Source organism: Didymella exigua, assembly GCF_010094145.1.
Source record: "Didymella exigua CBS 183.55 unplaced genomic scaffold M421scaffold_22, whole genome shotgun sequence".
In the NCBI taxonomy this organism is placed as follows: Eukaryota; Fungi; Ascomycota; class Dothideomycetes; order Pleosporales; family Didymellaceae; genus Didymella; species Didymella exigua.
In genome coordinates this window covers 372,772-399,865 of record NW_022984796.1, presented here as the reverse complement: position 1 = coordinate 399,865, position 27,094 = coordinate 372,772, and the positions used below count along the sequence as shown (strand labels likewise).

At 53.2% G+C, this 27,094-nt stretch overlaps 11 protein-coding genes across 11 annotated transcripts; 4 read left to right on the top strand and 7 right to left on the bottom strand.

Annotated features, from left to right (window-relative positions):
* Nucleotides 1-122: 122 nt before the first annotated feature.
* On the top strand, nucleotides 123-2,886 carry M421DRAFT_217445 (uncharacterized protein). The gene has a single exon (XM_033588282.1). The coding sequence runs from the start codon at nucleotides 416-418 to the stop codon at nucleotides 2,801-2,803; it is 2,388 nt and encodes a 795-aa protein (XP_033446734.1). The 5' UTR covers nucleotides 123-415; the 3' UTR covers nucleotides 2,804-2,886.
* A 1,317-nt stretch (nucleotides 2,887-4,203) lies between these two features.
* M421DRAFT_217426 (uncharacterized protein) lies at nucleotides 4,204-5,379 on the bottom strand. The gene is made up of 4 exons (XM_033588281.1): nucleotides 4,932-5,379; nucleotides 4,765-4,883; nucleotides 4,393-4,715; nucleotides 4,204-4,343 (listed from the first exon to the last, which is right to left on the bottom strand). Exons 1-4 carry the CDS (start codon nucleotides 5,124-5,126, stop codon nucleotides 4,327-4,329), a joined length of 654 nt encoding a protein of 217 aa, XP_033446733.1. The 5' UTR covers nucleotides 5,127-5,379; the 3' UTR covers nucleotides 4,204-4,326.
* Nucleotides 5,380-8,637: 3,258 nt separating this feature from the next.
* M421DRAFT_7085 (uncharacterized protein) lies at nucleotides 8,638-9,158 on the bottom strand (the record flags this gene model as incomplete). Its single annotated transcript, XM_033596741.1, has 3 exons — nucleotides 8,638-8,754; nucleotides 8,893-8,967; nucleotides 9,054-9,158. 3 exons carry the CDS (start codon nucleotides 9,156-9,158, stop codon nucleotides 8,638-8,640), a joined length of 297 nt encoding a protein of 98 aa, XP_033446732.1.
* Nucleotides 9,159-9,451: 293 nt separating this feature from the next.
* M421DRAFT_422814 (galactose-1-phosphate uridylyltransferase) lies at nucleotides 9,452-11,231 on the bottom strand. Its single transcript, XM_033593288.1, has 4 exons — nucleotides 10,996-11,231; nucleotides 10,893-10,944; nucleotides 10,061-10,838; nucleotides 9,452-10,007 (listed from the first exon to the last, which is right to left on the bottom strand). Exons 1-4 carry the CDS (start codon nucleotides 11,094-11,096, stop codon nucleotides 9,694-9,696), a joined length of 1,245 nt encoding a protein of 414 aa, XP_033446731.1. The 5' UTR covers nucleotides 11,097-11,231; the 3' UTR covers nucleotides 9,452-9,693.
* A 107-nt stretch (nucleotides 11,232-11,338) lies between these two features.
* On the top strand, nucleotides 11,339-12,710 carry M421DRAFT_422812 (Yip1-domain-containing protein; the record flags this gene model as incomplete). Its single annotated transcript, XM_033593287.1, has 3 exons — nucleotides 11,339-11,520; nucleotides 11,592-12,138; nucleotides 12,193-12,710. Coding segments are annotated over exons 1-3 (870 nt in total), but the record flags the coding sequence as incomplete, so codon positions are not given.
* A 582-nt stretch (nucleotides 12,711-13,292) lies between these two features.
* On the top strand, nucleotides 13,293-15,046 carry M421DRAFT_67455 (uncharacterized protein; the record flags this gene model as incomplete). The annotated part of the gene is made up of 3 exons (XM_033596403.1): nucleotides 13,293-14,562; nucleotides 14,611-14,927; nucleotides 14,981-15,046. 3 exons carry the CDS (start codon nucleotides 13,293-13,295, stop codon nucleotides 15,044-15,046), a joined length of 1,653 nt encoding a protein of 550 aa, XP_033446729.1.
* A 1,991-nt stretch (nucleotides 15,047-17,037) lies between these two features.
* Nucleotides 17,038-18,118, bottom strand: M421DRAFT_7081 (NAD(P)-binding protein; the record flags this gene model as incomplete). The annotated part of the gene is made up of 2 exons (XM_033596736.1): nucleotides 17,038-17,898; nucleotides 17,954-18,118. 2 exons carry the CDS (start codon nucleotides 18,116-18,118, stop codon nucleotides 17,038-17,040), a joined length of 1,026 nt encoding a protein of 341 aa, XP_033446728.1.
* Nucleotides 18,119-18,368: 250 nt separating this feature from the next.
* On the top strand, nucleotides 18,369-19,047 carry M421DRAFT_102515 (40S ribosomal protein S11; the record flags this gene model as incomplete). Its single annotated transcript, XM_033586786.1, has 4 exons — nucleotides 18,369-18,385; nucleotides 18,440-18,470; nucleotides 18,529-18,733; nucleotides 18,821-19,047. The coding sequence occupies 4 exons, from the start codon at nucleotides 18,369-18,371 to the stop codon at nucleotides 19,045-19,047; spliced, it is 480 nt and encodes a 159-aa protein (XP_033446727.1).
* A 630-nt stretch (nucleotides 19,048-19,677) lies between these two features.
* M421DRAFT_67793 (Erg28 protein) lies at nucleotides 19,678-20,223 on the bottom strand (the record flags this gene model as incomplete). The annotated part of the gene is made up of 2 exons (XM_033596444.1): nucleotides 19,678-20,052; nucleotides 20,161-20,223. The coding sequence occupies 2 exons, from the start codon at nucleotides 20,221-20,223 to the stop codon at nucleotides 19,678-19,680; spliced, it is 438 nt and encodes a 145-aa protein (XP_033446726.1).
* Nucleotides 20,224-20,916: 693 nt separating this feature from the next.
* M421DRAFT_67482 (P-loop containing nucleoside triphosphate hydrolase protein) lies at nucleotides 20,917-21,225 on the bottom strand (the record flags this gene model as incomplete). The annotated part of the gene is made up of 1 exon (XM_033596405.1): nucleotides 20,917-21,225. One exon carries the CDS (start codon nucleotides 21,223-21,225, stop codon nucleotides 20,917-20,919), a length of 309 nt encoding a protein of 102 aa, XP_033446725.1.
* Nucleotides 21,226-22,897: 1,672 nt separating this feature from the next.
* On the bottom strand, nucleotides 22,898-24,998 carry M421DRAFT_102513 (uncharacterized protein; the record flags this gene model as incomplete). The annotated part of the gene is made up of 5 exons (XM_033586785.1): nucleotides 22,898-22,933; nucleotides 23,320-23,632; nucleotides 23,717-24,310; nucleotides 24,373-24,811; nucleotides 24,962-24,998. The coding sequence occupies 5 exons, from the start codon at nucleotides 24,996-24,998 to the stop codon at nucleotides 22,898-22,900; spliced, it is 1,419 nt and encodes a 472-aa protein (XP_033446724.1).
* Nucleotides 24,999-27,094: the final 2,096 nt, after the last annotated feature.

Here is a 27,094-nt window from a genome sequence, read left to right as displayed (position 1 = left end):
GTGTCATGAAGCGTGGGTTCGGGATACCCGGTGCATATGGGCTGGTTTGGACGGATTTACTTTGCATAGCTTGGCGTTTGCGGGTTGCGCTCGGGGCTAAAGTCTTGTTTGGAAGTTGAATGTGTCTATCTGCGCCGTGAGTGGTCGCTGCTTTCTCGAATCTCTCCTCGTCTATCTCTCCTTCCCGATTGGGATGCTGAAGGCGTAAGCTTCCTCGAGCTGCTTCTTACCACAACAACGCCTTGCTTCCCTCTTCACAATGATCGTCATCCGCTTCTACCGCCTACAATATCCTATTCCTAGATCGACAGCGAACGCACTCTGATCATATCGACGGCAAGTCTGCCGATCACTGTGTTCATGCGCACGCAAACCGACGCGAGCGCTTGCTATATGCTCCCTTGGCCCGCCTTCGATGTCGCAATCTGACTCGGACGTTTCAGCTGATACCTCATCTACTATCGATATTGCGCAGAGGCGCACCGGCCTCACACCGAGCGGATCGCGTGTGACTACACCCTACAGTTACACCACCAGCACTAGAGATTATCTTCACCAACCCCAAATAACACCACAGCAACAACAAGCCTCGCAATCATCGAGACACTATGCAACACTTCAGGAACATGCTGACTTCATCATGCGCACGGAGCATGCCGACAACGATGTCGTCACACCCCGTCAGGAGGGCAGGCGTGGAAGCTTTGCTTGGGGGCTGCGCGCAGCGTACGACGATGAGGCTCCAAAACACAGTCGCAATCCCATGATGCCACAGCGATCAGACAACCACACACCACCAACGATGGAGGAGCTTGTACGCAGGAATACTCACGAGGATGATGACTCCAGCATCTGCAGGTCCAGCCTGGTTCGGAGCGATACTGTCTTCAGCCGCCCGTCTACTACATGCTCGTCTACATCCGGTACTGATATTGACAGTATTACCCGGTCAGACACTGGGAAGTCTGTAGGCGGGCTCGCGAGGAGCATGACGAAGAAGATTCCTGACATCAAGCCGCATCGACCCTCGATTGGCAAAGCGTATCAGAGAATGTCAGTGCCTAAACAGGGTCATCCGGAAGATGCGAGTTCCACTCAAGGCTGCAGAAACGGTCGCAATCTACCTTTTCAGCTTCCATCCGGCTTGAAAATGAAGAGTCCCGTTGAGGGACCTCAGCAACCCTCCCTGGTTGTAGAAGAGTCGCTGGCGTGTGAGTCTCCCAGTAAAGCTACGTCGCCAGACTCAAAGTCCAAATGCAGCAGCTTAGCAGCTCGACGACAGGTCAAGATGGACATCACACTCCCAGTCGCACTCCCCGACTTGTCCAACCCCAAAGATCTCCAAGGAGCGAATCCCGCAATCCTAAGCAGCATCTTTCCATCGCGCCCTCGAAGCCCCAGGACACCTTGCATACGCAAAGCAGAGCTAGACTGGTTTCAGGCTACTAAGATAACAGGTGCAAGAACTGCCCCGATAATTGAAGATGATGAAGACGTGAATGCCATGGACATGATCATTCTCAACGACGCAGGTGTCGAGCTTGGAATTGAGTCAGCACTTCCCTCAGTTACGCCTCGAATCGCAACGCTAGCGTTCGTACGACCACCTCAAAAGATTCGTGATCGCTGCTATATCAGTCGCCCTACAAGGAAGCGGAGCAAAAGTGGAGGACCCAGCACCAGCGATTCTGACTTCGGAAACACACCCGACGGTCACTGGACACCCGAAGTCAGAGAGGGCATGAGCGAACAAGAGGTATACACACAAAAAGAGCTCGTTCAATTGGCGAAGACGTCGAAGATTGCACGCACCCGTCGTTGGCCATGGAACACATCAAAGGTCTCTGGCTCTGATGAGCAGGCGCGTTTGAAGGATGACCATAGAGACAACCGTAAAAGTACCTCTGTCAACATCTTCAAACGCTCGAGCCGGTTTCCCGAGAAAGATATCACAGAAAGAGAGAAGAAAGAAAAGAAGTCCTCTAAAGAATGGAACACGCCCTGGAAACGAGATAAGCCTGTCAACAAACCCCCTCTCCCCTCGGCATCTCTCGCCAATATGCCTGTACCGCCAGCCTTTGTGCCTCCTGGGTGCGATAAGGTCCAAACTTCGCCAAAGTTCGACCCAGCTGGTGAGGTCAAAGGCAAGCTTGCAGACTTCTTCTTCGAATCCAATGGCTTTAACGCCAGGCGCAAACCCAACTCTTCCCCCGGCGGTCACTGGGACTCTAACGCGGTTCTCATGAGTATGCACACTGATATGGGGCTCAGTAACACTGAGGACGACGAGGAAGGACCCGAGGGTCGCCCGCCTGATGCATTCCACTTCGGCCCTGTCAACGACACAACCGGCCCGATGACTAGCCCGGGCCTGTACACAGGGCCCGATGGGTATCTGGCTGTCAAGACTCCCGGCATCGGGCCTAGCAAGACACCCGGTTCCCCAGGCCAGGATAGCTGGTTCCGCATGCACTTTGGTGAGCAGACACCTGATGTCGAAACTCTGACTGCCGTGGCACTGAAGGAGGCAGAGGAGAGGAGAAAGTTCGAGTGGTTGGTCCCCGAACATCTGCCCAACAGCCCCCTTTGTCCGCTACATGTCAAGTACGTGGGACCCAGCAAGGGACTTTGCTACTGGCATGGTAGGAAGAGTAATGGTTGGGGTGTTGAGCCTGGACGGAATTATTTTGATGATCCTGTAAGGATTGTTGAGGGGAGTAGTGTGCGGTGGAATTTCGGGAGGCAGGCGAGTCCGAAAAAGGAGAAACGGAAGAGAAGGTTGCAGAGTCTGAGCAGTCCCTGATGTTGTTTTTAGCGCGGCGTTGGATGCAGGTATTGGCTGGACGAGAATGATCCTAATGATATCCATGAATCCCTTGATAAGAACTGGTCTACGATCAAATAAGTCGATCACTGTAATGTGTAGTGTACGGTATACAGCTAGCACGCAGCACTCCAAAACTTCCGAGTGTGATAAGGTCGCTGGTTTGGGGACATGAAAGGGCACTCGGCCTTTTTGCAGGACGACATGCATTTTGCGTCAACCACTCCAGGGTAAGAAGTGTCAGCGTCGGCGCAAGATAGCACTTGAACTTTGAATGGACAGGACAGAGAGACATTGTTTCTTGGGTGAAAATATTTGAATATCGACTGCTTTTCGCGTGTGTCTAGCTCCGAGAAAGGCATAAGATGCCTAAATGTGTACATGTAGATATATGCATGCCAAGCCGCTGGTGGGAATTATTGTAGATAGATGTTAGGGCAACCAGACAGACATAATAGCTGTGTTAGGGCCAAGACGAGCAGGCATTCTTCGCACTCAGCGCTGTCTCGAGAGCAGTAAGGCAATGAACATTTATCCAGCAGGAGGCACCTTGACGTTGAAATGACGGGTCGAGTGGGTATGTGTCGTTGTGAGAGTCTTGGAAAGTTATCTTCGCTCACTGCCTGCATCCTCCACATGTACAGATGGCGACTGCGTTTTAGACTGAGAGGTAGAGTGCAGAATTGTGAACTTGTGCGTTTGCTCTTGTACAAGATGAGAGCTCAATCGTGGGTCATGGCGCACATTTTGACGTTGAAGGTGTTTCGGGATGTGCAGAACGGGCAGACATTCGAGGAGGTAAGATTGATTTTGATCTGTTTCAGAGTGCAGAAGGATTGATGCAGAAGCGATGAGGATAAGGTCTGAGATGCCGAACAGTTGCACTAGATCGTAGGTGAGCGAAAAGCTACTTTTAAGTTGGAAGCCAAATCCCTTATTCAATAGACATGTGGACTTCGTTTTACCAATTGAGAATGGTATGGGAGTAAGACGCACGCTGTCGATGTATTTGCGTAAAGAGGGGCACGACAGACATGTGTGTAGGATAAGATCCCTTTAAGCAACTAGAACGCAGAGTGCTGTGGACAGATTTATGTGAGTGGTTGCTGGCATGTTAATTGACTGCTCGTTCCGTATTTTAAGTCCACCACATGAGGTATCCGAAAGAAACAATAGGTGCGAAGCATGTGTGCTTCAAATCAGAGGATGATCGTGTACTCGAGACTATACAAAGCGCTTAAAGACCGTGGTGACTTGGCAGCCGCACGATTAAAGTTAAGACACATGATCTCGGCTGGGTTTTTTTTTCGACGGTCGAACAGAATACGGATCAGAAAGATGGCTTTTGTTGCAACTGCAAGGTCACTCCAGTGTCCAGTGTCGCATAGCATCTGTTTATTAATTGCTGTGTACCTCTATCCATAATTCAGGCGGCTTCTGGTTATAGGTCATATTATCGAAGAAGACGATACATCTTGCCATACAGCATCGGCTTCTGCGTCTTACTTGATGTACGCACCTACCATCAAGTCAGTTAATGGTCGCTGTAAATGGAAGCATGAACATACCATTGACATTCGCTCTGTAAATCGCAGGGTTCAAAGTAGATTTCAAGTAGCACGTGCCAGAGCCATAGCTGACAGCCACACAGCTAGTTGTCGTAGAACACTTGTCAACACATGCTTTGAGATCCTTCTGCTCGCTGACGCCTTTCGCCATGTCACCACCGTAGAAGTCAAAGGAGCAGCGAGTATAGAAGTTCTTCTTGTTAGCTGCGTATACGCAGCCATCGCCAGATGGGCAGGTAGGGCCTGCAGCACAGGTTGATGAGCCGGCGGCGGGGGAGGTCTTGGTGGCGGTCTTGGTCTCAATAGCGGCCTGAACGTTGGTGCTGCGGAGTGTGAGCACGATTTACAGTGGCAAAAGGCCAGAGAACTTACACAGACTGACTACCTCCGAGTTTGTTGCCGAGGAGGTAGCAGAATTTGCCTTTGTAGTTTAGACCTTTGCAGCCGGAGGTGAGAGAGCAAGCAGTGAGACATTCAGCGAAAGAAGCTGCCTATGGTCCGTTAGCAATAATGAAAGGCAACAGTACGTATCACCTGACCTGGTTGATTTCAATGACAGGACCGTTGTAGTTGGTTGAGCACTTCAGCTCGAAGACGGCACCATTGGCGGCTGTAGAAGTGCAACCGTTGTTGGTTGGGCAAGCGATAGTAGTAGGGCACGTTGATCCCACCTGACGAGGGAAGAGAGTGGTGGGTGCGACTGCAAGAGCGGCGGTGATGAGTTCTGCGTACATGTTGACGATATGTTTGACTCAAGATCAGAAGAAAGACGGTAGGACGGCTAGAGCTTGGGGCGAGATTGAGCGGATTATGTAGCTCATCTGATAGGCCTCTATCTGGAAAGCTATATGAGCCTGCAACAATATATTTATGGTTCGTGGTTGTGTTGACTTCGTTGTGGCACTAAATTATGCACCCCGCAATCACTGTCCAATATCGCGAACCTACCGGATACAAGGAATCCATTTTGAGTGGTGAGCAATCGGAGGATCTCTTCTCAACGAAGGCAACCTCGCATAGCACGTTGGAGTAGGCGGATCCTTCTGGCTTCCTGTAAGACTATGCCGCCTGAGAGCTGCCCTGCTTGAACTCGCGCCTTGCAACGCACCACGGGTCTCAAAAATTGTGTGCCACACGGCGACCAGCAGTACCGCAATCCATCTTTGAGAAATTGTTTATTATCGTAAGAGTCTTGAATCGAGAAACCGTTTGGTGCTAAGGCACATATGACGATGATACTTCCCTGTAGTGATTTAACAATCAATGCATCGCAACAACAGGCGAGGACCTGGATCGTAGAGTCGAGGCCTATTCCGCATCTCCAAATGTAGGACAGCACCAGAAACACCGGCCGGCCATTGCTTGCCGAGATCTAAAGGAGGCTACTAGATGTTGGTTTGAGGGGAGAAGACATCGTGGATAAAGGTGACGTATTTGAGGTGGGCCACCGAACGCTAGCGACGCGGTCCCAAATTCACATTTGCCTACGCGTCTGGCCCTCCTCACAACATCGGCAAACGTGCGCAACATTAAGACGAGAAATTCGGTTGAACTGGTTGCTGTGTGCACTTGAAACGGGTTTCGCGCGTCGCCCGGTGCTTCAACAGCGGTCGTACCTAGCGGCTTCCATCTCCGAGTTCCCACAATGTCGACGGCCGGGCAACCAATACTCTAGACCATCTAGACGTATGCTAGAACCATCACCCTTGAGAGTAAAGAAGACCCAGGATAGTGCTCCATGCGCCGTTGCGACTCATCAAATACGATTGACACAATCCGCTGACGATCGACCATCTCCTGGTCAAGGAAGCAAACCCCGCATGTTCCTGTCATGATAGTTGAAATCTATTCCAATTATCAGCGTCCGAATCCACTTCAATAGAACGTCCAGAACCGGGGTTTTGACGAAGTGCTGTGAAGTGCACTATACGTGTGGGGCATTGCGCGCTTTGAGTTTCTGAACCTAATCAAACTAAACACCTTTCCAAACCAAGGCTTCCCGGTTTTATGAAGCTTCAGTATCAACGGCTCTATTATACAGCAGACAGCGTGGATACCTACAATCTGTGGTTGGCAGTGAAACACGATACACACAATCCTTGTACACAATGGCTTCATCAGTATCTGAGAAGCGCCCAGCGCGGAATGTTTTCGCGGCTTGATTAGTTCTCCGCAGGACTTCTAAGGTTTCCAGCACGAGGTGGAGACCAATTCGCCTTTAATGCGGCTCTTGCACATCACTAAGGACAACACCTTGCCTAGCATTGTGGACACACTTAACGTTCACGACTCGAACAGCGAGTGAGCCCGCCAGTTCATTTGGGCTGAGTCGCTGTAAATTTCTGCCATATCGTGTTTGCCATGAGATCTGATGTCCTTCGCATGGAGCAATGGGATATAAGACGGAGTTGAGATCGACAGGTACCTCTGCTCACTGATTCCCCTCTTGTTTTTATGTGCTGCTCTCTGCTTGCAACAAAAAGATTGAGCATGGAGAATGATATCTGCGCCGAGACTCGGTCGACCTGAATACATTCAGACCCGCCTGACAAGAGCCCTCACGGGGCCACCTACGATTTGGAAAGACCAGAGCCCCTATGCCCTTGTGTGGGTTCTCCGAGACATGCAACACAGGACTGCTCTCACGCGAAAGAAGTTGGGGTCACAGTCATGTCCAGTTACGATTGCTGAGTGTCGAGGTTCCATTTTGAGAGAAGGGAGTATCAATCAGCGACTGATGGATTACTGCCAGTCCTCATATTATCTTTGTTGGGGAAGCACATCTGTGCCTAATCTCAATTTTGACAAACGATAAGTAGGACGTGCAAAGGGGCAGCAGAACATCCGCTACCATGCTAAAAGACCGCGGGAAGATCGCTCAGCGTCAAATGAGCTCTTTGCTATGGACAGGAACGCGGAAAAAGCAGTCTTGAAGACACAGATCCAGCTGGATGTTTTCCAAGGCAGACTGCAGAAGATACTCGACATGGGGACGAAAGTTTCGAATAGGGAAGAGGGAGCACGAAAACCGTCTTCAGCAGATACATGACTAACGGGATCTCACACTCCTGGCTGATATCCCACATACGACCTTCTGAGTGTAGATCTTTGAGATTATATGCAGAAACGCCCAGGAACAGCCAGGATTGTAAGAAATTTTCGACACGCGGAAACATATGCGTCTATAGAAGACGAACAGCTTTTAGTAGTCTAGCGGTGAATTTATAACAGTGGCGGAAAGGACCAGGATTTATGCCTGTGTGGATTTTTGACTTGGAGCACACGAGTCTGCTTTTTTCACGGGCAGAACCAAAAAGGTCACATGTAATTTTCCACCGCGCTTTAGGTTTTGGAAGCAGAAGCCGCAGACATGCATGGAGCTTTGGGTTTTCGATCATCTCGAAAGGGATGTGCGACGAGGAGGGGTTTAAGACGAGAGGCGTACTTTATGTAGCCTTTGTTGCAAACATAAGTTGACACCTGTCTGGATTCCGACGACCTAAGAGACGTCAACGAATTAACCGCATACGAACAACAGCGAATTTCGTTCCTCGTGCACTTCCCGCAGAGAGCACACAGAAAGACATCGTATCGTGTGGTGTTCTATTTTACATGCTGGGAACGAGCAGAGCCACAGAAACATAGCATTGTTCAGTCCTTGCTTCAGCGACAACCTCAGTAGCAGTCGATTATAGTCTTTTCGATATAGTCGCAAGCAAAGTGGCGTGGCAGCGACAAAAGAACAGCACGGTGGAGCTTTGCCACTGGTTGTCGCAGCCGCAGAGAGGCATAGAGGATCCCGTCCACAAACCTGGGAGAAGAGAGACACGTCAGCCATGAAGCTGAAGAAAGGGAATTTCGAACATTCCGGGGACAGGTTCTTGTTTTGGAGCAGAAAGTCGCTTGCAGTGATGCGGAGGAAGGGCCAAGAGCATGTCTTGGTATTTACACCAGCTTCCTGCGCCGAGAGAAACGCGCAAACACGTAAGTTGAGCTGGCGGAATCTTTTCGAGGCAACTTCGGCAGCATAGCACACACTGTGAGCAGGTTTCGAGAATGTCAAACCAAGATGTGTGCGGAAGAGTCAGCCTGCAGCTTTCTCGAACATTTATGTACGCACTGCCAAGACACAGACGCGAAAAGTGTGTTGCTCGATATCGGCCGTGTATTTCATTCCTTCATATGCTAGCTTATGGTATATTCGACATTCCCCTTGCCGGCTCTGATGCATCGCGGTCGAGTCGTCTAGTTGTCGTGCTTCTGGAGCAGCTGCTCGCCGAGCTCGATGTACTTGTCCTCGGCGTCCTTCTGGCTCAGGCCAGCGTTGACAGCCTCTTGCCACTTGTTGTACTTGGCCTTGCCCTGTATTGTGTCAGCGGTGATCCCAGATCAAGTTTTCCAAGTGTGCATGACGGAATCGAGATTCGGCGGGAGCAGAGATCCGCCGGGACTTTGGCTCGACTTCGTGATGTCCGAAGGGAGATGCTAGGAGAGACGTACAGCGAGGTTGAACATGCCAGGCTTCTCGGCCTTGCTGAAGTCCTTGCCCTCGGCAACCTTTGCGTAGGCGTACAGCTGCGTATAAATATTAGCAAAGCTTCGTGTTGCCTTCCAAGACCCCCCGTGCGTATTTTGAAGCTAGATGGTGGCAAAGAACGTACGTTGAGCTGCTCGTCGTTGCTAGGACCCTGCTTGCCGGCGGCCTTGAGCTTCTCGCCCATCTTGCTGACCTTCTGGTAGGTCTCGGTGTACTTTGCGGAAGGCATACTGATGTGTCTGGTAGTTCTTGTTAGAGAATCGAAGCTGGTGATGCGTGGTTGGAGGTCTGTACGTTGTTGGTTTGTTGTGTTTGGTGAGGGACGATGGCGCGGGGTTCGAGAACAGGTTAAGCGGCCTGTTGGTGGGGCGCGTGGATGGAGCGCATGTCCAGTGACGTCGACCTTTCCTCAAATGGCCTAGTAAACGGAGAGCATGTATAACGATGAAGCTGCTGAGCATTGAGCGTGTCTTGTTGGACGCTGCCGAATTGAGTGATCGCGGCAGCAAGGTTCTCGTTCGCTGGGTGGAGATTGAAGATTGGTGTATTTGATTTAATATCAGAAGATCTATGCCTCTTGACGCCGGTACACACTCCGTGTAATGGTATGGTAATGCTTCCGTCCTGTACTGCGAGCAGATATGAACTCGGATTCCTGACATGCATCAAAAGTCTACGCATTTGGACAACATTCCGTTGTCGCCTATTGTACTCCAAACGCCCCTCCCCGACGAACTACGGCAGATGGCAAGCCAAGTTAAAGCTTAGTGGTGACCATTGACTCCGTTGACGCCATTGACACCATTGACACCATTGACGCCATTGACGCCATTGACACCGTTCGTATATGGCTTCTCTGCAAAGGTCTTGCGGTACAGTGGACCGTCGCAACCCCTCAGACGATCTGCGGCCTGCTCAGGCGTAATGTCACGCTGAGGTTCGGCCAGCATCTCGTAACCGACCTGAAACTTGCGGACGGTCGCGCTACGGAGAAGAGGGGGGTAGAAGTGAATGTGGAAGTGGCTGCATTCGATCTCATCAGCAGTACCTTCCAGAGGCGCTTGATGAATGCCCATGCCTGGAGTTACGTTAGTCACGTGATCAAGCTAGAAAGTCGATGATGGAACGTACTGTACGGGAATTGTGTCTCGAAGAGGTTGTCATATCGGCGAGTAATCTCCGATATAGCCTCTGCGAGCTGTGCACGCTCCTCTTTGCTGAAGTCGACCAGCGACCTCTTGTGTTGCTTGCTAGTCAAAAGGATCTCGAACGGCCAGACGCCCCAGTACGGCACACCGGCCCAGAAGCCCTCGTTCTCAAAGACAGTGCGAACCTTTTGCTCAGACTCCAACGCTGCGTAGTCACTAAGTAGGTGCGAACCGTTCTGCTCTTGGCGGTATTTGATCATCTGCTGGAGTTCCAGCGCCGGCTCCTCAGGAAGTGATGTGGTGGCCCAAACTTGGCCGTGAGGGTGGGGATTCGAGCAACCCATCGCTTGACCCTTGTTCTCGAAGATCTGCATGTAGCGGTACTGTGCATTTGGCCTCTCAAGTTGACCTTGCTCGAGCTCGGGAATGGACCGTGTCGCGGCAAGCTTGGCAAGTGGTGACTTCGGATCCAGATGTAATGTGTAGATGTTGGTCCAGGTGTCGATTATGGGGAGTATCTCAGCAGGGTTCATGTCTGCGAGGGTGAGGCTGTGGTTGGGCGAGAAACAGATGACATAGCATTTTCCCGTGACGGCCTCGGCACGGAGCAGTCGCGAAGCTAGTGATTTGCTGTTGGATCCTGGGTGGTAGTCTTCCTGCTCTTCCTTGACAGCGCTGAAGTCATTCACAAACACAAAAGTGTTTGTAAACGTTGGGTTGTTCTCGCCATTTGCTCGTGTGTTGCTAGGGCACAGATAGCACTGACGACGTCAACACAAGCGTCAATGTGATTGCTTGGTGGGGCGAGCACACACCTTGGGGTCGTACTCTGGGAGCGTGACCTTGGACGGTTCCTCTTGCGCACCTCTGGAAAAGGATCAGTAACAGTCTCGAGCATAAGCACGAGATTATGCTCACTGCCATGGGCGCTTTGTGCGGTGCGGCGAAACCAGGATCCAGCTTCCTCGCAGGAGGTTGAAGCGCCTGTGGGAGATGTCGTTGAGCACGGGGTCAGTCATGATGGGCGACGAACAACGATGGAACTGCGCTCAAGGCGGGAGGCGGAAAACACAATATATACCGCCGACAGATAACGCGGAGACGGGCGCCAGGCGGTAACATGGTCCGGGCATAGGAGTGAAGTGCAACGTCTGGTGCCCTTCACACGCTAGGGGCGACCAAGCATCCCTGCAAGCGGAGACGATACTGTTCTTGGGTCGGAAAGGCAGCGCGGCCGCAGACAGAGCTCCAGGTGGCATCATTTTGATACAAGCGCATCGTCAACAACAACATTCGAGCTAACCACGCGCCCATTGAGGAATTATCCCGCCTCCCGTTCTCGCAGGGTTTTCGACATGGCGGCAATGATGCCGAGCGCGTCCACGTCCAGCGCTGTCTACGATAACGACGCGGTGGAGCGTGACCTGATTGACCCCGACGATGGTGCGTCACGGGTGCCGATGGGATCCACGGACATGCACGATGCGCTGCAACACCAGGCTAACGACTCGCAGCGACGCTCGACGACCTCGATGACCCGCTCCAGGGGGCCTCGGACCGCGCGCCGCTGACGGGCAGGATCGCGTCGGGCGGTGCCAACACGCAGTCGTACCTGACGTCGAGCATCCCGGGCGAGGACCGCCGCGCGCCGACCAACACCATCGACGAGACGGTGTGGGAGACGCTGTCGCGCGACCTCGTGGCCATTTGGGAGAAGCTCAAGCAGGTGCTGTACCCCAAGTACCTGCTCGGCGGCATGATGCAGCAGGGCGGCGGCATCGCAGCCGCCGAGCGCGGGGAGGCCGACGGCATCGGCGGAGGCATTAGAGGCCTGGCAGGCAGATGGCCCGACGCGGACGTGCTGCTGCAGGGCGGCATGAGCGAAGGTCTGCGCGACTGGGACCTCTGGGGGCCGCTCATCTTCTGCCTGCTGCTCAGCCTGTTCCTCTCGCGCGGGGCAAAGGCCGACCAGCGAGATCTTGTCTTCTCGGGCATCTTTGCCATGGTCTGGATCGGCGAGGCCGTCGTGACGCTGCAGATCAAGCTTCTGGGAGGCAACATGTGCGTTGGACACGCTCTGACTCGGCCACGGCCAGCTTGCTAACACGCCCCTAGTGCCTTCTTCCAGTCCGTCTCCATCATCGGCTACACGCTGTTCCCGCTCGTCATCGCCTCGCTGCTCAGCGCGGTCGGCATACCCATGATTGTCAGAATACCCGTCTATCTGGCGCTCATTGCATGGTCATTAGCGGCAGGAGTCAGCATCATGGGCGGCTCGGGCGTGGTGCGGAACCGTGTTGGGATTGCTGTATATCCTCTGTTTGTTTTCTACATTGCGCTGGGCTGCATTTGCTTCATCAGCTAAGCTGGGTGCATGCGTGAAGCATGCTGTACTATACCTAGGTACCGGGCGTTTGGGAGGTGTCACGAACAGCATGTCTCGACTGAGACAAGGGAGTTTCTTTCGTTTTTTTTTTTTTTTCAAAATCGATTGGCCAACTTTAGCCAATTTCCTTCACGATGCGCCTTCAAGATCAATGAGTGAAGACGGCGGACGGTGAGCCGCGCGAGATGTGCCAAAGTCTAGAACCCCACCAAACGGACCTCGAACTCCATGACAACACACAGCCAAGCGCCAGCATTCTGCGCTTTTCCGTCCAGTCACCGCCCGCAACGCGCTTCCACCTGTGCCCGCCCCTATTCACGCGTGTCTGCTCGGATTGTGTAATTGCATGTTCCATAGCGAGCGCCTCGGCCTGCCCGTCTGAGTGCATAGTCAAAGGCGCATTGACCGTATTGACCGTACTGACCGAACGAACCCACCGCGGCTACGGATCTTCACCACGCTCGAGCCCACCATCGCATACCGCGCCAGAATTTGCCGTGCACCCGCCCGCAGTTCGCACGACCAGCAGCCATACGCCTTCCTTGGATTACGGTGTGAAAGACCGCAGCCCTTTGCATACCATACCGTCCGTCCCCAAGCCTCGCCGCAGCACGCCCGCCGCTTGCATTCGCAACAACGCGCCCTTCACAGCGACAAACAATACCATTGTAGTCGGACCCACTCGCCCCCGGGAGTCAAAGGAGCACTCGCTCAGCAACGCCACGCTTCCTCGACCCGTCACCAGCGCATACTGCAACATCCTCCACACCCAGCCACGCGACTGCAACAGCCTCCACACCCAGCCACGCGAACACACAGAACAGCTGCAATGAGCTCGTCGGAGCAGCAAGAACCGGCGCCCAGCGCTGCCGAGGCTGCTGTCTCGCCAGCACGCAGCGATAAGAGCACCGACAGCGAGGGCAGACCGGTCCGGGAGAAATTTCAGAAGACAAGCATAGATGCAACAGCGAACCCGATATCGGTGTTGGGGCGGACCAGCGGCGCTGCGAACGGGACCCTGAAGCCAGGAAGCCGCAGCGCGTCCGGATCAGACAGCGAGCGTGGGCGGTTACGGAGAAAGCGCAGCCGGGAAGACATCGACGACGACAACGAGGGCGGCAAGCAGCCGGACAAGAAGCAGGAGAGGCTGGAGAAGGGCCCAGAGAAGCCTACCAGACATGCACGCAAGCGCTCCAGGGACATGCCGACCGACCTCGAGGACGGAGCCCTGCCCAAGCCTGCGACCGCCCCCGTGTCCAGAATCGAAGAGACCGACGCTGAGATGGCTTCTCCCAACAAAGCCGCCGCAAAGACCACAGACACAGAGGCACGTGCCGGCACGAGTCCAAAGAACAAGCGTCCACGCGACGAGACTGACGCTTCTGAGGCTGCCGAGGACTGCACAAAGGATGCCCCTACCAACGGCCAAGCAGCAACAAAGGAAGGCGACGAGCGCGAGTCCAAACGAGCACGGGACAAAGAGGAGGCCAGGCCGGCGACATCGATACCAGCTGGGAGCGGTTTCGCCAATACATCTGCAGCATCGCCCTTCGCCGCCATGGCCGCCAAACGCGCTGCGCCCAAGTCGGACAAGACAGACAAGACAGAGTCCATGCCCCAGACTTCAAACGACAAGTTCAAGGCTTCAGGATTTGGCAGCGTAGCAAGCTCTAGCGGATCACCATTCGGAAGCTTTGGTGCTGCTGCGAAGACAGGGTCCCCATTCGGCGGCGCTCCTAAGCTCAGCTCCTTCGCCTCCCCTGCATCTACATCTTCGACACCGGCAACACCCTCGGGAAGTGGATTTGGATCCCTGGGAGCTGCAAAGTCAAGCTTTGGCGGTGCAAGCGCATTTGGCAGCGCATCGAGCGGTGGCTTTGGCAGCTCTTTTGCCTCGAAGCCTCTCGGCACCAGCTCGTTCGCAACACCTGGCGCACCGGGCATCACAGGGCTCAGCTCGAAGCCTGAGCGAGCATTTGGCGCTCCTGGTGACAAGGAAGAGGACGATGGGTCCGATGACGGGGAAGACGGCGATGACGACCCCGAGAAAGATACAGACGAAGGACGACGAGCAAGTCAGCCCGTGTCCAGCGCAGCTCGTAAGTCACATCACACCAACATGACTGCCCTCACTGACACCCCTCCAGCCAAAGAGACCGGCGAAGAACACGAGGACTCGGCATGGATCGGTCGCGCAAAGCTGTACACAATGGACGGCGAAGGCAAAGAGCGGGCCTGGAAGGAACGCGGCGTTGGTAACATCAAGCTCAACGTGACCAAGGAGTCGCCCAAGAAAGCACGCTTCGTCCTCCGCGCCGACGGCACACACCGCCTCATCCTCAACGCCGCCGTGACAAAGACAATGGTCTTCGGCCAGGACTCTGACGGTGCTAAGCCCAAGGACGGCCGGCTGCTGTTCAACTCGCCAAACGCCGAGGGCACCCTGGAGATGCATCTTCTCAAGGTACGACGAGTCCAACCGCGACACGACCAGAGTGATTGCTGACAATTGCACAGCTGAAAGCCGAACGCGCCGTAGAGCTCTGGGAACATGTCGCCGAGGTCCAGAAGACCGAATTGTAGAACACTTCCCTGCCTCCCGTCGACAGTCCCGTGGAGAGGAGTCCCCGGTGCAGCCCGAGCCGCAGCCGCAGCCGCAGCCGCAGCCTCTCCGTGTCCTCCGACAACACGCAGTATACGATTGATTCGCAAGAAACGCTGTCGATGGAGGACCTAGACATGCACTAGATGTCCGTCGCCGCCGGGATCTAGCTTCGTTGGCGCACTCGCTCGTTGGACTTCACATGCGGTGTTGGCTAAGACTCGCATTCAGGCTTGCATAGATGACGGTACGCATAGCGCCTCGCGCCGCTTGCGTCTACAACACAACTACAGTTCTAGCAATGAAAGCATATTGTAACCACCCTCCCATCGCTCTCCCATTGGCAACTCCACACCATGACCTCGGCATGGTTGCAATAACGACACCCTTGTCTGCGTAGTAGTACCATCTGCTGCCCTTGCTTCTCGAATACGGAGTCCGTATTCATTTATTCCTGATGTCATCGTACAAATACTTTCCCCCTCGCCACGGAGCTTCTCTCGCACGGCGTGTCACATCAATCCATGCCCGCGGTACCGCAGCGCCCCTGCAGACGTAGCACAACGGCTGCACTTCCGATCCTTCAGTCACGGGCGCACAACATAACCCAACGACAGTGCAGCAAGTGATGTGCTGCTCAGGTACACAGCGCAACGCACAGCCCCCGTATTGCTCCGTCGCCAGAGTGATGGGTCTCGTCTCGCCTTGCTTTTTTTCTGCCCTTGGACTCGAAACGAATCGCCGCGCATCTCCATCTGCACCCAGCCATGCTATCTGCACTCCACTCCGCGCCCGGCTCAATCACTGCCATTGCAGAACCACCAGCACCCCAGGCTAACTCGCTTGATCCATAGCGACCGTGACTCAGAGGGAAAGATTTACCCCAAAAACTCCGGTTCGTCGGTGGAAGTGGGTCGCTATCGATTGAGACAGAATCTAAAGGGCAACCGTTTCTGAAAGCTATCCCCGAAAGGCAGGCGCCACGTCGCGCCACGATACTGCGGGTGTGATGTGAGATGGCGGCGCTGCGGTGCGGGTTCCATCACGGATGGGGGTGCGAGATATGTAGGGCTCGCTGCCTGTGTGAATTTCGTGCAAGTGAACAGCAGCCTGACCCGAAGCTCTGGCTGCGTTCGCGATCCTGGTCTGCTCTGTGTTGCGTTTTGAGACGACAGGAGTAGGTGGAGCGTCGACTTGCGTCGACTTGTCGCTGCCGACTTCGCTGGTATATCCGGAGCGTGAGGCGCGCGGATCGATTTGCTTCCAGCTTTCTCTCACCAGCCTGGCGACTCACGATTCTCGTAGAAGACAGTTGCGAATCTCACACCTCTCAACAACAATTCAACGATATGTTTGTGCCAAACATGCCCTCGCGACCAGCCGATATCTACACCATCCGCATCACAGCTCACGAAGCGCAAACCAGCCTCGCCATGTCATTACGAAGGCTTGTTACTGCTGCCGGAGGAACATTTATGATCAGCCTCATCGAAGGACCGGGCTTCATGTTAGTCTCACTAGTATTCCGCCTGCACCACTGACTGCGTCGCTTTGCTTCGCACCCAAGCTGACAACAGCCAGCTTCAGAATGCCTACCACCGCACCTTGCCCACTCACTTCGTACCTTCACGGGGGCCTCCTGGAGGAAGGATGCATTCATGTTAGCAAGATGAGGTTGGAGAAAGAGGTGGGGAAGGTGGAGGAAGAGGAGAGTGATGCAGAGTCAGTGGAGGACGATGATGCGGCGGATCATCCAGGGCTGAGGATGCAGTGGAACTGGACCGAGCTGAAGGACGTGACGAAGTGAAGCAACTGAGACATGTTTGATGGGAGCGAGGCGTTTGGGATTCGACCGCTAGATGGTAGTATTATTGCTTAGTGTAGGCGACCATGGCCGTTTCGGTCGTCAAATTTGTTCAATGCATGTTTGCTTTTAAGCAAGCCCGTATGATGGACAGGTACGCTTCATCGTTTACTGTTTCTTGGCTTCGCGCTCTGCTTTCCTCAGAGCGCGGTTGCGGATGCCGATGTGCATGCCGCGGTTGACCTTGACGACAATGTGCGACCTCTCGCCGAGGAATCTCGACAAGAACCACTGCATCAGACCGTGACTCCAGTAAGGGGTGCTTGTGAAGGCAACGTTCTGCGCGCCGCCCGAACGACCAATCTTAGCAAGCACAGCCCTTACGAACTGCTTAGGGTTGGGTACGAGAGCGGAGGACTTGCGGATCTTGGACATGGCGGTGGTGATGAGGTGAGACTGGACACACTGGACGTGGACCCCGTACGGCTGGAGCTCAGAACCGAGAGCAGTGGACCACTGCTGCAAGAAGGCCTTGCTACCGGAGTAGGTCGCCAGAAGAGGTGTGGGGAAGAATCCGCCAAACGAAGCCATAGTGAGGACAAGACCACGCTTGCGCTCCTGCATACCAGGGGTGATGAGCTGGGTGACCCTCAGGGTAGCCATGCAGTTGATGACAATGATGTCGTTCATCTCCTGTTTAGGCGTCTCGTTGAAGGGAACGGGAATGTTATGGCTCAGACCAACATTGTTGACCAGAATGGAGATGTCGAGTCCATCCACGAGCTTCGCCAGCTTAGCGTAGTCGGCGTCCTTGTTCTGTGCAAAGTCCATCGCCAACGTCTTGACTGCTGTCTTGGGTCCATACTTGGAGGTGAGGTCGGCGGAGAGGGAGTCGAGCTTAGACTGTGTGCGGGAGACAAGGATCAGGTTGTACCCCTTGGCTGCGAGGGAAAGAGCGAACTCCTTGCCAATGCCATCAGACGCGCCAGTGACAAGAGCCCATGTGCCACGAGGACCGAATTCGGAGAGCTACCTCATAACGTGAGTCTGTGTCAAGTATATTTTGGTGTTGAGGGGCACATACAGACTTGCCAGGGAGGACAAACAAGCTCAACAGAACACGGATGGTGCTGATGATTGGTGCAGCAAAAGTTACAATACCAACCAGGAGAAAGGCAGAGAAGGCAGCTTGAATGAGAGTATTGCTGGCTTCGAGACGGACACCGAACGGAGCGAAGATGCCGTCCATGATGGGCAATTGGTGAACAACAACAGAAGCGTCACAGCTGTTGATGCGAACAAGGTCAAGCTGCCCTCCATTCCGTCCCGCTAGTGTGGCGGCGGCCAAGGCGGTGTTCATTTGTGCGGGAATTAGAAATTCCGGTCCGAGCCCCATCCTGCTTCACGTGACTGCTCGCTTAACGAAGTGTGCGCTCTCAATTTGCGACTGCAGCGAACCTCACGAAGCTCGACCGTCAAACTAACCAACGACAGCAACCATGGCTACCGAGCTCACGTACGTCGAATGCGCAAACCAAGTCGCCGCGAGCAGTCGCTAATAATTGCACAGTGTCCAGTCGGAGCGCGCTTTCCAGAAGCAGGTACTACAGACCTACCGCGACAGCCACACCGAGTGCGAATGCTAATGCGCTGCCATAGCCTCACATCTTCCTGAACCACAAGGCCGGCGGTCCCCGCAAGAACACCCGCACCAGGAGATGGTATAAGGATGTTGGTCTGGGTTTCCGTACCCCCAAGACCGCCATTGAGGGCACCTACATTGACAAGAAGTGCCCTTTCACCGGCATGGTCTCCATCCGTGGCCGTATCCTCACCGGCACCGTCATGTCCACCAAGATGCACCGTACGTTGTCCCGACGCATTCGAGCCGCACAAAGAACAGTGGATGGGACAGGATTACATCGCTGGGCAGACTGCTGACCGCTTGCAGGCACCTTGATCATCCGCCGTGAATACCTCCATTTCATCCCCAAGTACTCTCGTTACGAGAAGCGCCACAAGAACCTCGCCGCCCACGTCTCCCCCGCTTTCCGTGTCGAGCCCGGTGACCAGGTCGTCGTTGGCCAGTGCAGGCCCCTCTCCAAGACCGTCCGCTTCAACGTCCTCCGTGTTCTCCCCCGCAAGGGCCAGGCTGCCAAGCAGTTCTCCAAGTTCTAAATGCATCGGTTGGAGTAACGGATTATGATGAGCAAAAGGAGGCAGGCTGGTTGGGCTGAGCGAGATGGTTTTCGATATTGTCACTTCGCATCTGGGTTAAGGAACCGGAGTCCAATGGGCCATGTATGTTTCTCCAGCTACGATCAATGAAAGTCCTCGGAGGTCAAAACACCCCGAGGCGGGTCAAAAGTCAGAATGGTGCAGTCGGTGATGTGGTAGATGTGCTAGGATGCAAAACGTAGCGGGCACATCTATCATACTAACGGCGGTGATCTTGTACTGCCGGAGGACGGTCATTAATTGGGAATGTAGCAGCATTACAACATTCGCGGGTCACGTGGATGGTCTTGCTGAGAACGACCGCCCGACCTTGACATCAGCCTTGCACGGAATCAAGCCATCATCTCGGTGTGCCTCGACAATACCTCACTGCGACTTTTCGTCTTCACGACTATGCGTCGCTCATCTGATAATACGCTTTACTTCTCAGGCCTTGCCCAACCCTGTATTTGCTGGACCTGAGATGCATATGCTCACACATCTACACATACGAGCAAAGTCCTATGCACTTGCCCCGTACCATCCCTCAACTATTCTACACAAATGCTCCAGCCTCCAACTTTGCCCAGCTCATGCCTTGACATAATATCCCCACTGCGCAAACATCCAAACCAGACTCCCCGTGCTAACACACACCGGCCCCGCCAATGCCTTTCCCCACCTTGTTGTCCCAAACACAAACCATTCGCTCCCGAAGTGTGCAAACGCAACTACATACGTCCAGATCGCGAGCTGATAGAACGCCGGCTCGTTGATGTGGTACGCAGCGTAGAACCGAATGATGCTGGTCAGGAACGTCCAGGTCCCGAACGTGCGGCTCGACAGCCAGGTTACGTGCGCGGGCTGTTTGGCGGGCGGATCGATGGGGGTTGGATTGTAGACGCGCGAGGTGTAGGCTAGCGTGGAGTAGGCTTGGATGCTGTTGAGAGTGGAGACGAGGGAGACCTGGATGCGTTAGTCTCGAGGGGTAGTGGGCTGTGAGGGCTAAGGGCGCAATTGCACCACGAGTAGGCTCGCGAGTTCGGGTGCGTGGGGGCGAGGGGCTGGACGTACGAAGAGTAGCCATTTGGGGAGCAGGCCCTCGGCTGGTGGGATCCAGGATGATAGTGCGGACATGACTGCAAATGGTACTCTAGGCGCTTTGTGGAGAGATCTTGGGGTGCTTGGGTGTTGTGCTCCTGATCAATGAGATTTCGAGCTGCGGTCCATTGGCTTACCGGTAAGTCCGACGAATTGGCCTGTGCACGTCCTCCACATTGTCGACTTTCTCTTACTCACCACAGCTCGCTGAACACTCTTGGTGATCAGGGTCAAGGTTTCTAGACACGTCTCTACATGAACATATGGACTCGTGCTCCTCCGTACGTCTTGACTGAAAGGCAGACCCTATACCATGATGTGTTTCAGATCGGTCACGTCAACAACTGTTCGTACTTGCCCTCGTCATAAGGGCTCAGGCTGTGAATACAAGATTCGCCTTTCCTACGGTGCTTGTGGCGTCCTCGCAGACTTCCAGCCGCATTTCTCTTCGTCAAACCTGCACTATCGATGCAGCCTTGGGTTTATGTTCAAACTTGGCGAGAAAGCACAACGAGGCTTTTGCGTCATCAAATCAGTCGTACGTGGTGTTGGGTATGACTCAATGGTGTTCACCGTATACTGCCTCTTGAGCCCCAAATCTAGAGGTCCACGTTCTGGCAGGTATCGCGAAATTTTACATACATGACAGTCACATTTGTTAAACACTAGTACACTGTTCATCCTATGTAGGCCGTTTGTACGTGTGCATCGTTATACATCGAATCTAAATCACCGTGCAGATATCTGCGCCACATGGCTGAAAAGTGCCTCGAGCCCTTCCTTCGTAACAGCAGACGTTTCAAAATACACGTTCGCGTTGATCTTCGCCGTCATTTTGTAAGCATCGCGCACCCAAACACTCCTCACGGCCTCAGCTCCGAGATCCTTCTTGCAGCCCACGAGGATCTTGGACACGTTCCCTGGGTACAAGTCGGCCTCATGATTCCATCTACGCTCGACATTCTCGAAAGACTCGACCGAGCTAATGTCGAAGCACAGTAAGGCCACAGGAGTAATGCCAATGAACGCTTGGCGCATGTGGTCGCGGATGAATTCCAATGCAGTCTGGTCGTGGAGGACTAGTTGGGTACCGTTCACGACTTTGGTGGAGACCCAACTGGCTGGCAGTGCTTTCGTGGATGCATCGCAGCACCAGGCTCTCGAGAGCCATTTCTTACCACACTGTATATCGCCTAGCAAGAGAACCTGACGCTGGGAATCTTGCAATATACCTCGGTCATGTATAACGGATGTTGGTTGGAGCGGTGTATCTGACTCGAAGCTGTCCATATATACGTCGCGCTTCGAGTACGCCCTATGCAAGTCCGACAATGCGTCCGGATCTGCGACGGATGTTGTTGATCCTTGCAGATACCGACCGCTGCCAATGGGTCTTTGAGGGCTTATTGGCACTGGCAGCTCAACGGCAGTGAAGCTAGGATCTGACCCTGCGAGCTCGAAGGTAGTTTCAACCTCCTGAACAGGCCAACTGGAAAGTCTATCCAGACAGCTGTTCGCATGGAATGTTCTGTCGTTCTCAGAAAGGTCAGATAGGCTCTGAGTGCAAACAGGACAGGTCGCCGTTGATCCCGCTTCCGTTTCAGGCATGGCGTCTTCCTTCGTAACGGAAGATGATCTCGTCAGTGAAGAGGGCAGCAATATAGCTCTCAGGAACTTCTTCTTCGTCACATTTGCATCATCGCTTTTACTCCTGCGGTCCTGCAAAGAAAACGTTTTCGAGGAGAAGCTCCGTGATGTAACCATCGTGGGATCCGGACTGGGATGAGGCGTGTGTACAGAACTTTCTATAGCGTCAAATATGACATTGGTTTGAGCACCCGACTTGATTTGTCGAGGCCACGCAATCATCTGATCGTCACCGGCTGTCCACTCTGCAGGGCGTGTGGTAGTCGAGGTAGCTCGCCGATGCGATGAGGATCCTAGACCTAGATTGAATTGAGAAGCAATCCACGGTCTTGCGTGACTGTAGTCTCCAGGAGTAACTTGCGACGTCGTCGCTGAGATCTTATGCAAAGGAAGATGAGAGTCTGAAGCAGCACGACGTATAGCCACATCATAAACCGTAGTGCTTGTGATGACCGTCACAGCGGGTGCACTATCTAATGTGGGTGACACCATGATCTCTGAGACAGGACTGGTCATGCTGGAGGGGATATCGTCAGGAGTATATGGGGGTGGGTCCACCTTGGCCTGAGCGGGTGTCACATACAACTCTTTGTCCGAGCTGAGGTCCAGTATCGAGTCCATGTGCGTCACTGTTTTGACAGTGGCCTTCTCACGAAGCTTTGTCAGACGCGATGTAAGTAAGGCGTACGCTTTCGCAGCGCCAGCATGCTTTACTTCCTCCCTGCTCTCATATCCGATGACTCGGACTACCTCTTCTCTTCCGTATTCATCGATAGCATTTGTCGCAATAGTTACGATGCAGTTATAGCCTTCGCGATTGCGGCTAACCATAAACAAAGGCTTTTTCCCAAATTCTTTCTTACACAAAGCCACAAGAAGCTTAGTGTACGATGCTGCGCCTTCTTTGTCAGAGTCTTTGTCAGAGTCCTTTCCCTCAATCATGACACCATATCGTCTTGAGACATGCTTTGCTGCAAGCTCTGGGTTCTTTGGAACCTTCGAACTGCCTGAGCTGTATGACGTCATGCCCACCGGTACTGGTGGAATCGGGACAGACTCATCATCATACACCTCGGGTCTGAAAGGCGTGAACTTCATACTGGGCAGGCGTGGAGATGATGACGGACGACTCCGCAGCGACTCTACGGGTGGTCTTGAGTCTTCAGACGAGGACTGTTCTTGCTCTTCGGGTAGCGTTGGTGTCGTCGGATCAGACGTGCCCGGCTTGTACCCTGCAACTTCGATCGATGGCAGTTGAGTTTCAGATCTCTTCCTTGGGTCGATCTCACGTGAGATTAGCTGAGCGTCCTGCTCTGGGGCAGCGGATTTCAAGTATGGTGACGGAGCCGGCTCGGTCGGCGGCTGAAGCTCACAAGCTTCTCCGGCTTCCGCGTTGCGACTGAGTGATCCCCGTGCTGACTGTGAGTGTGGAGTATTGATCGGGGAGTCCTCTATCCTCGCATTCCTGTTGACTCTGAGCCATACGTCCGAACGCGCTTTCATGTTTGACTGATGGCTTTCTAAAAGAGCAGTGTACGCTTCCTCTTCCTCAGCATTCCCTTCTTCGCTACAAATAAGTATGGGAAGTGTCAGGCTCTCGTAGCCGTGAAGCCCTGTTTCTCGTAACTTCTTGAAGCCTCGCAGCGATTGCCGTCCGTGAAGATGCGCTTCAGCATGATCTTTCGTCTTCACCGTTACTTCAGACAATCTGTATATGTCCCATAAATAGCGCTCACTCTTTCTGCCTGTCTGATGCTCCGTGATAGCGAGCTTCTCCTTCATCATGGTTTTTGCTTCACTCCAAGCACCTTGTAGACAGTGTGTTTCCGTGAGCAATTCCAGGAGCTCCACTTTGGACACGCCAGTAGCCGACGTGGCTTACGAGGAGGTCGTCGAGTTGTACGTCGAAGTCGTGAGAAATCTAGACAAGCAGTTCTTAAGCGTTCGCGCTGCGCCTTGCAGATCCCCGTCGTTCTTGCGCTTCTTTCCGTTGTTGAACAGCGCCCTCACAAGCTCATTCTCAATATCAGAGTCACTGCCAGACTGATACTCAGTGATTGCTTCTCCAGTACTCGTCTCGGACGGATCTGGTGCTGGTGCTTCCGCATCTTCATATTCGTACACGGTATTCGAAGAGATCCAGCGTTGCATGGGCTCGTTGGATTCCTTCTTGAAGATGTCACCGAAGTCAGAGCCGTACTTCACGGAAGCCTTTTCGCTACTCTCTGGCGCTAATGTAGTCGATGCGGTCGAAACAACGTTGGCTGCTGACTGAACAGTTTCCTTGAGGTTGGTCATTGATATGAGCTCTGATTCCGCGTGGTAACCTTGATTCGCAACGGTACTTTGCAGCTTCTCAATCTTCAAGTTGAGAGTCGTACCAAGTGTGCGGAACTCGTCGTAAAGCTTATTAAGGTCAGGAATGACCTTTTCCTGTATTTGATCCGTAGACTTTTGCAACGTCGTTTGATTCCAACTACAAGCGGTTCAGTAATGCTTCTCAGAGACACACGCTCGTGCTCCATTCTTCGTACTTACAGGGTGATTGTGCTAAGGGACAATTGCAAAGCCGCGCGGTAAGATTGGATCTGCTCCCGGAACTCTGCTATCTGAGCGATAGCGCTTTTGAACCTGAGATGTTTTCTGGGTGCATCCAAGAACTTTGCGCTCTTGCTGACACTTGTGATGAGTGACCATAGTTGCTCTAGCGTGCTTGAGCCATCGCTCAGCGACCTTGACAAGTTCTTCCAATGGCTTCCCACGTGGCCTGTAGTATTAGAGTGAGCCCTGAGTTCTTTCTGTTCGATCGTCTCGTTCATCGACTCCAGTACGCTCTGAAATGCTTCCACGTCATTAATAATCCCATTGAGGGTCGTGTCAACGACGTTGACTTCGTCGCGGAATTGCCTGACCAGGCCAGTAACCTGGGCGGATATTGTAATGAGCGTGAGGACGCTGACAGTGATGCTTAACGGATCTATCGTCGCGCGTTGCGCTGATTGCGCATTGAGGATTGCGACTGTTGTCTTAGAGTTCGATATCGAAGGCGAGAACGGGAGTTCAGCTCTTTGGTTACGGGGGCTGTGAGCGTGATCGGCCAGGTTCACACAGCCTCATGCAGGCGCACGCTGCAAGCCGCCATTTCTGCCCCCAGCCGCATGCATTGCCGGAAATAGGCATACTGGTTAGCGACAACTGATGAGAGCATTGCTGGAGTTAGGATTGCAGATATGACTGCGCCAGACGCGTTCATGGAGGTGAACACGATGATGATGTTCAAAGGTGTCTAAAAGAGCAGCGCCATTGAGGCAGACGCGCTTGGACCCACCACGAATGCCTCCACACCAACGCTTTCCCTACACCACCACAATATCATGCACACCATCTCTCGCATGGAAGTAGAGTAAATTTTCACACACCATGAAAGTGACGAACAACATCTACCACAAGCTCAGCACAGTTTTTGTTTACAATAAGTGCAATACCTCTGTTCTCGTTCCTGACGTAGCATCTCTTCTATCTCTTTCATATTTTGCCATGATGCATCTTGTTTGCGGCTTCCGAAAATACACACAGTTCTTAGTCAAAATCCAAGTGTTGCAATCTTTTTCTTACGCTCCTTGTGCATCTCAGTATTCTTTCTTCAGCCTCAGCTTGTGTGCATTGGTAAGCCCCGTAAGAGCAAGCACGCTTTTTGTCCAAGATCCCACTTCATTCATCGGAAAACCAAGTGCTAACCATGAAGCGCGAAATGACGCTCTGAACATATCCTGTGGGTAATGGGTTGGCAGTACAGCAAGGACGCCAAGAACGCAAACAAGTACAGGATAGACTGGCACAACGAGCTCGATGTCAACTTTGTTGTACTTGGTTGTACAATTGCACACTGACTTTTCGGACAGGGAAACGTCTTCGAAGCAAAAGTGCAGGGAAGTAAGTCGCAGCCTCCTGCGACGCAGTCAATCTGAGTTTCGGACAGCAACTCGTCGCCTACAAGCAACGGCCCAGAGGTATCCCACTCGGTGTTGACGGACCTGCGATTTAAAGGTGTGACTGGACTCTCGTACATTGTTACACCCTCCACTTCACAGATCGTGGATTCGGACGAATGCAATCTCCCAGTCTTGCACCCAAGTCCCATCAATACATCACTCTCGGATACAGAGCTCCTTTCAGCCAACCTATACTCACCTCTTCCATCTCCAATAATCACTCAACTCACCGGCACTAGGCCTCACTTGCGGTGCAAACCTAGCTAAGAGGCCGCGCCCTCCCACAGCCTCCACTCCAAGGCCATGCATCCAACACCCTCTCAGCTCACCACGGTACGCTATGAATATATCGATCGGCTACTATTTCCGAAGCTCAGGGTTCTGTTGATAAAGCTGCAAGGTGTAGTCTACTTGCAATATCTTCTGAACGATATCTTTAGGATGCCGAGTTTCAGAACAGTAGGGGCGCGGAGAGTTGGAATCCCCAGACGTGGAGGACGGAGCGGATGCGGGCGAGGAAATGGAAATGGCTTCTCTCCCAATGTCCAAGTTCAAGATCGTAAAGAGTGGTAAGGCGGGATCGAGTTGTGGATAAGGAAGAAAGAACACGAACTACGCACAACGCCGGCATCTTGCGAGGACGAGAGGCTCTACGTCCACAACTGGCAAACATGGTGAATAGAAATGTGGACATGAATGCCCTCTTCCATCGTGATAGCGGCACACGCAATCGTGACATTTCCCGTCTCAGCTCGTTCACACAAGCTTTCTCGAAAAACCTGAAACGCACTTCTCGGCTGAGCATCCGAGTGCGCAACATTGCTTCAGATAAATGCTTTCCCTCACCAATCAGGCAATCACTTCGTTTGATAAACCTGAGGCGTGCCTGGATGTGCCCATGTCTGAATTCAGGTACCGTTCTTGCAGCTCGCTTGCAGATCCGAACGCTTCATCTATGTCTCTTACCGGTTGCTATGTTACTGGTGAGGCAGCTAATCCTCATATGGTATCTGAGATGGGTGTAGCGGATGGTGGTGGAGGGTGTATGGCGTATTGCGAGACGGACAAGAGGTGCTGAGACGGGCTGCTCGGATGCCGGTTCGTGAAATGACATCGATAAGTCATTTCTACGACCGAAACAGCAAGACGAGAATAAAAGGGTTTTACTTTTGGTGTTCTTGTTGGCCTTTCGCGGCGATCATCTACGTGCGTTGTATTGTGATATATCCGGAGTCCAAGAGCCACATTCCCGAACTACACCATTACCA

Excerpts from the sequence above, each read along its gene's own strand:
- M421DRAFT_217445 (XM_033588282.1), top strand. The coding sequence starts at position 416 with ATGTCGCAATCTGACTCGGACGTTTCAGCTGATACCTCATCTACTATC.
- M421DRAFT_217426 (XM_033588281.1), bottom strand. The coding sequence starts at position 5,126 with ATGTACGCAGAACTCATCACCGCCGCTCTTGCAGTCGCACCCACCACT. Across the intron at positions 4,884-4,931 it reads CTGTCATTGAAATCAACCAG|GCAGCTTCTTTCGCTGAATG; the intron begins GTCAGGTGATAC and ends AACGGACCATAG. Across the intron at positions 4,716-4,764 it reads CTCGGAGGTAGTCAGTCTGT|CACCAACGTTCAGGCCGCTA; the intron begins GTAAGTTCTCTG and ends CACACTCCGCAG.
- M421DRAFT_422814 (XM_033593288.1), bottom strand. The coding sequence starts at position 11,096 with ATGACTGACCCCGTGCTCAACGACATCTCCCACAGGCGCTTCAACCTC. Across the intron at positions 10,839-10,892 it reads TCCCAGAGTACGACCCCAAG|TGCTATCTGTGCCCTAGCAA; the intron begins GTGTGTGCTCGC and ends TGACGTCGTCAG. Across the intron at positions 10,008-10,060 it reads CGAGACACAATTCCCGTACA|GCATGGGCATTCATCAAGCG; the intron begins GTACGTTCCATC and ends ACGTAACTCCAG.